Source organism: Trypanosoma grayi, assembly GCF_000691245.1.
Source record: "Trypanosoma grayi strain ANR4 Tgr_626_V1, whole genome shotgun sequence".
Taxonomy (NCBI): domain Eukaryota; phylum Euglenozoa; class Kinetoplastea; order Trypanosomatida; family Trypanosomatidae; genus Trypanosoma; species Trypanosoma grayi.
The window spans coordinates 4,316-10,350 of NW_008826245.1; the positions used below are offsets into that span (position 1 = coordinate 4,316).

The window sequence follows — 6,035 nt, forward strand, 5'->3', positions numbered from 1 at the left end:
TGTGTGTGTGTGTGTGTGTGTAGGTGGTTGTGAACAGCGGGAAAGGAAATCGGGAGAGAAGTTTATGCGCGTCTCCATGGCAACAGCAGCAGCGCGAGGGGCCTGGAAGGGTGGCAAGGGGAAGTCCGCGCCTCTCCTACAACAAGCAAGGAAATCCCCTCATTGACAACCTTACGTATACCATTCCTTCCCTCACTCTCCGCTCTCCGCCCCGCACGGCCTCAATCAACGCCCCTCTTCACTCCCTCGGCAATTGTGCTGATGTGTGTATAGACACGTCCACAAATTTAGGGCGCGAGCAGCCAGGCACCGTCGGGGTAAAAGGCGAGCAGCGGGCCACGCACCCCTAGCAGATGCCGCAGCGGGTGCTGTGTAAACTGCGCCACGCTTTCATTCGTGTTGCGCAGTGACGCGTCGATGCTACTGCCACCCATCAACAGCGCCGCTCGCTGCCCCAGTCCACGCCGCACGCGGCACAGCGCGAGGACGCACTCCGTCTCCAGCACTGCCTGTTTCCGCTGCTGCCGCCGTCGCTGCCACACCCGTGTGCACTCCCCCGAGGTGTCCGCAACGAGCATGGCTTCTTCGGCCTCCTCACTGTTATCCGCAGCGGCAGCAGCGCCATCAGCACTTTTCCCGCGGTCGATAAGCACGGGTGGAAAATCCAGCAGCGCGACGGTCTCCCCGCCGCTGACATTCACCACCGCCCCGTTCACCAATCCCGCCGTCACGACGCGCTCGTGCAGCTGCACAGCGCACACCGCGTCGTCCACCGCAACGAAAAGCTTCGTGCTGAACTCTGGCGCCTGATAACACGCCACGCTCGCCCCGTGCGACATCACCAGCATCGTGCGGCCGCCGCGTGCGGTGCCAACAGCAAGCGGCGGCGATGGCACGAACGGCGGGAGCGGCGCGACGCCCTTCGCCTCGATGCAATGCAGCACCTGTAGCGTTAGCCGGCCGGAGCGGGTATCCCCGGTGGGCTGCAGAACCACTACCGAGGTGCAGCGGCCAATGGCGAAGAGAAACGTCTCAGCCATGACGGTGCCGTTGGAACTCCAGCGTACTTCGACGAGGTCGAGCTCGCGCTTCAGCAGCGTCGCGCCACACACCTCTGCAGCGACGTTGGCGCAGCAACCGGCAACGGAATTGACAGCCACTTTGCGCGGCAGCACTGTGGAGACCAGGTACCTTCCGCGAATGAAGGTGCAGAGACCCAGTGTGTTGTTATCTTGTCGGTGCAGAGGGACGGGGAGCCAATCCATCGACACGCCCACGTGCCGTCCAACGTACACGCTGTACTTGCGTGTGGGGAGAGCACCGCTCATAATAGGAAACCGCGAGGAGGAGGAAGAGGATGAGGCGGTAGTAGCAATAGCACCAGATCTGGCCTTGCCATTCCTACCACCACCCATGTTGATGGGGCAGCGCCATATGTCGAGCCGTGTGCAGCTCTCCTCCTCGCATAGCACCGAGAACCATAAGCCCACGTCCGGCATCGTCGGAACGATGCGCACACGGAGGATACTACCACACGATGTGAGGCCAGCGAACCCCTGCGGGGTACGACAGCACTTGTCAGGAGCAACCGTGAATTCTTTTATGTTTTCGTGGTCAAACACACACAGCGGCTGGGAGGCCACGGAAGTTGGACGCTCAGCAGCCATTTTTGTGCCGGGCTGAATGTGATGGAAGAAGCGCACCACCGGGCCGTTGGCAATTCGTTCCAACCTCACTTGCCGCGCTCGGGCCCCCTCGCTCAACTCCAAGCTCTCTGTCTGATCGTTGCTGGAGACTTGACCCTCCTTTTGCACCTCGTCCTCCGTTGCTACTTGTGTTGATGTCGGCGTTAATATTTTGGGGGTGTCGTGTGGCGATAATTCTTTCGGCATGTCATGTGGAGGCGATTGTGGCAGTGGTGGTGTTGCCGGTGGTAACGCTTGTGGCGACAATTGCAGCACTTCCACCGGTGGTGAGGCTGGCGTTGCTGGTTCCGGTGCAGGCGTGTTTACCGGCGTTTCTGCTCCTTTTGGTTCCGTCGTCGCCCGTGCTGTTTCCGCGGAAGGAGTGATGATGGTGGCGGCCGCAGCAGCAGCAGCAGCAGCAGCAGCCCCTGGCCGGCCACGGCCGCGCCTTGGTCTTTTTTCGCTCGATTCATCGTCGTCCCGCGCCTCTCGTTCCGCCTGTGTCTTGCTGTGACTGCTTGTAATGTTGCTATTGCCGTTGTTGATGTTTTTAAGGCTGCCGTTCCCCGTGCTGCTGCGCCGCGGGGGCCGTCCCGTCTTCCCGCGGCGGGCGACGACGTTCACGGACTTTGCGAATCGCCGCGCGAGCAGCCGCTCGGGGTGCCCCTCCACCTCCACCTCCTCGGTGTCCACCTCGTAGCGCTCCGGCAGCGGCGCCGGGCCAACGAAGCACAACGGGTGCCGCGCAAAGCACAGACGCCGCTGGTGGTCAGCGCACATGACGCTGTCGTCCGCACTTTGCTCCGCTGCGACGCGACAGATGTTGCACACGTCCACGCCGCCGTCGTACTCGCTGTGGAAGACCGCAAATGTAATGACGCGGTCACAGCCGTCGCACTGCACGCATTTCACATCCGCCCCCAGCTGCGGCCGTTCTCCTGGGTAGTGCGCGTTGAGGGACTCATACTTTTGAAAGAGACCGTGAGCTGCCATACCCCAATCGGCGCAATATTTCTCATCATCATCATCATCGTTGCCAATGGATACACAGGGAGTGAGGGGAAGCAGTGATGAGAGAATTGGAAGAGTGAGGTGAGGTTCCATGACACAAGCAACCCTCCCCAGTCAAAGAAGAAGCATAGCAATACGCAAAGAAAAACGAAAGAAGAATGAGTAGAAAGGGGGGAAGTCACGGTGCAAGGGATGGGTTAAATGAAATAAGTAGTCACATCGCTCGTTTCTCCATCCTTGTTGCTGCTTCGGTAAGCCTCCCACCTCCCCACCCTGCACGTAAGCGTCCGACCAGGCGAGCTTTGCAGGGTTGTTCCCCCCCGCCAGCTGCTGTCGCTTGCGTTGTCGCCACTTATCTGGTGACAAACTTCCCTTCGTCACCGTATGCACTGGAACTGATCGTTTCATATAGACATCCCACCTCGACTTGGTCAAGCTCTAGAAGGAGCACAGACCGTACTGCTTCCTTGTCCTCGTCCTTCTCATCCACCATATTCATTCGTTCGGCGGCTTTTTTTTTTCGCGCAGCAAGCTCAGCTGCACACCCAGCTGCTGCTGCCGCTCCGTGCAGGCGAGAATCTCAACCTCAAGATCGCGACACTTCTCTAAAGCCTTCACCATGCTCGTAGCCTCGAGGCGCTCGGACTGCAACTTCTTCTGGATGTCATCCTTTTCCTTCCGCACGGCCGCGAGCCTATCCTGAAATGTAACGAGCTCCTGCATCTGGAAGACAGTGAGCAACGCCTGCAGGTCGTGCGGGAGTGCCGCGGGGACACCAGCCGCTGATGTCCCCGCGCCGGTCTTATCACTGTTGTGCTTGCCGTTGTTCACCACCCCCGGAACAGACACAGCAGCCCGTGGCGCCGGGCGGTCTGTCGACACGATCATGTCGCCGACGCACCGCCGTGCCGTACTCGGCCCCACCGATATGACGGGCTCGTCAAAGGCGAAGCTGCACGCCGGGGAACCCGCCTTCAGCGCCTCCACGCACTCCGTAGGAACAGTGATGTGGAAAAGGCATTGTATCACGCCCGCACCGTCGACGAACGCCCCGTCTATGCCGTTCTTTGATAGCACGACGCTAGTGGCTCTGAACTGCATAAACGGCAACGCCTGTAGCAGCAGCTGGGACCGCACGCCTGTCGCGCGACTGGGCCTCTCGGGGCCGCACGACAGCTCAACGCACACCACAGTCCCCGCTGGCGGGGGCGGCACCAGCGTCACGCGCGAGAGGCGCAGCGTGAGTGGCAGAATCTCCTCCACTACGGCGCAGAACGACAACTCGCCACTCGTATGGCGGCCGTCGTGAAGCTCCTGCGTCACGACAGGATCGCCAACGCCGTCACCCGCTGTCGCGGCTAAGAGGTGCGGTAGCTGCATGTGGCACATGCCGACGAACCGTTCCCCCCCGCTGCAGTAGCACTCCACCACCATCAGCGGCCTTGCCATATCGCCTGTCACGGTGCACTCGAATCGGCGGCACAACGACCACGACGGGTTCGACGGCACGAGGCATGCGTCGGTCTCGAATGTGGTACGGTCGAACTTTCCCCGAATGAAGTACGGCGGCGGGTATACCGCTGCGCTGATGCGACGCGCGGTAAACGCGGACAGCTGCACCGAATAGCACAGCTCGACCGGTGCCGCCATGGCAACACAAACTTACTGGCCAAGGGGAGACAGAGAGTGCTTGTGCGTGTGTGAGAGAGAGAAAGGACAGGCAGCACGCCGAGTGGCGAGGCGGAGCACACGCACACACGCGTCCACACACACACACTTCCTCTCATCTCTCCGCTACTCAAGCCTCTCCCATCATTCTTGTGGTTGTTTTGGTAATATTGGTAGTGGTCGTTTTGTTTTTGTGCGCGTTCACCATCGATGCATTCGTGTAGTTAGTCTACCAAAAAAAAAAAAACTATACGAACGACCTCAGGACGTCGCTTATTGCTCCGAGGCACACAGGGCAGGTTGTGCGCCCCGCGACGCACACTTCACAGAGCACGCGGTGGCCGCATGGTACCGTGATCATGAGAGGCCGCTCGGCATTCTGGCACGCTATACAGTACCGAAAAACGGCCCTGTGGTCTCTCCCGCGGGGGTCCCTAACGACGAGGGCGGTGGAGGGCGGTGGAGGGTCTGCGGCGCCGCCCTCCGCCTCTCGTCCCATCAGCTCGACGCGAGCACGCAGGGCACATACCTCGCGGTGCCCGTCGCAGAGCTCCGGGGCAATGATGTTGTTGCAGTGGGGGCACTTAAACTGAAGGAGTGCGTCACTGGTGACACGGCACAGCGCTCTTCGCGGCTCACGACATATGGGGCACGTGTCCAGGGCCTTGGCGCACTCGCCGCAGCACGACACGTGGCCGCAGGGGAGAAACGCGTACAACCGCCTTGCCTCCATGCATACCACACATAATTCTTCGCCATCACACATGTCTTCATTCCCTCCCTCGACGGCGGCGGCGGCGGCGGTAGTGGCGGCAGTGGCGGTAGTGGCGGTAGTGGTGGTAGCAGCAGCCACCGCCAGATTGGGCAGCGGCGGCGCCTGCTGCATCTTGCGTCGGACATTGGCGCGGCAGGCCTCGCGGTGCCCGTCGAGCAGCGCGGGGTCCAACGTCCTACCGCACACATCGCAAACAGCCGGACCCTCCGGCCGCCAGATCCCGTAGCGCCCAAGAAACGCATTTGATGGTGGCGCCCGACTGTGCTGCCGCCGATGTGGTGTGGATGTGCGAGCCTCCACGCAGTCGTCAAAATAGCAGCAGCAGCAGCAGAGCGTACCGCCCATCCATCCAATGGTCTTCAATGTCCCAAATCACCACTCTCTTTTGTGTTGTTCCTCCGTTATGTCGTTTTCTTTTGAAAATTGTTCTCCTTTTCTCGTTGTGTTTTTTTCTTCTTCTGCAGCCGCTNCCCATGCCCATCACAAAATGGGAAGAGTCAGCACGGCAGACGAGCGAAAGAAAAGACAGAGGCCATGGGAGAGAAGCCCAAAATTCCTAAGGGAAGCCAACCCACGTCCTCGCTCCTGTCCGCAATGGTGTCAACTCTTCTCCCCGCAACAGCCCACTTCTTCTGTTTCCGCCCATGTTGTTGTTGCCGTTAACCGTTCTCCCCGTCGCATTCACGCCGAGAGAGTGGCGCAGCGCTCCTTGATCTCTGTTGCCTCCTTCCGCAGCGCGTTGAGGATGCGGCGAAGCTCCACCACGCGGTTCTGCGCGACGCTCACCTTTGCGCGCATGCTGCTCTCCGCCTCCTGGCACGCCTGTGCGTCGCCGCGGCGCACGCCCTCCAGGTAGGCGCGCAGCAGGCTGCCGTCCGTCTCCGCCTCGTTTCGGC

The 6,035-nt window shown here is 60.7% G+C and overlaps 4 protein-coding genes across 4 annotated transcripts; all 4 read right to left on the reverse strand.

The window, feature by feature from the left end:
- Positions 1 to 287: 287 nt before the first annotated feature.
- DQ04_06261030 (hypothetical protein) lies at positions 288 to 2,678 on the reverse strand (the record flags this gene model as incomplete). The annotated part of the gene is made up of 1 exon (XM_009314615.1): positions 288 to 2,678. One exon carries the CDS (start codon positions 2,676 to 2,678, stop codon positions 288 to 290), a length of 2,391 nt encoding a protein of 796 aa, XP_009312890.1.
- A 513-nt stretch (positions 2,679 to 3,191) lies between these two features.
- On the reverse strand, positions 3,192 to 4,346 carry DQ04_06261040 (hypothetical protein; the record flags this gene model as incomplete). Its single annotated transcript, XM_009314616.1, has 1 exon — positions 3,192 to 4,346. One exon carries the CDS (start codon positions 4,344 to 4,346, stop codon positions 3,192 to 3,194), a length of 1,155 nt encoding a protein of 384 aa, XP_009312891.1.
- A 265-nt stretch (positions 4,347 to 4,611) lies between these two features.
- Positions 4,612 to 5,484, reverse strand: DQ04_06261050 (hypothetical protein; the record flags this gene model as incomplete). The annotated part of the gene is made up of 1 exon (XM_009314617.1): positions 4,612 to 5,484. The coding sequence occupies one exon, from the start codon at positions 5,482 to 5,484 to the stop codon at positions 4,612 to 4,614; it is 873 nt and encodes a 290-aa protein (XP_009312892.1).
- A 211-nt stretch (positions 5,485 to 5,695) lies between these two features.
- On the reverse strand, positions 5,696 to 6,035 carry DQ04_06261060 (hypothetical protein; the record flags this gene model as incomplete). Its single annotated transcript, XM_009314618.1, has 1 exon — positions 5,696 to 6,035. A coding segment is annotated over one exon (340 nt), but the record flags the coding sequence as incomplete, so codon positions are not given.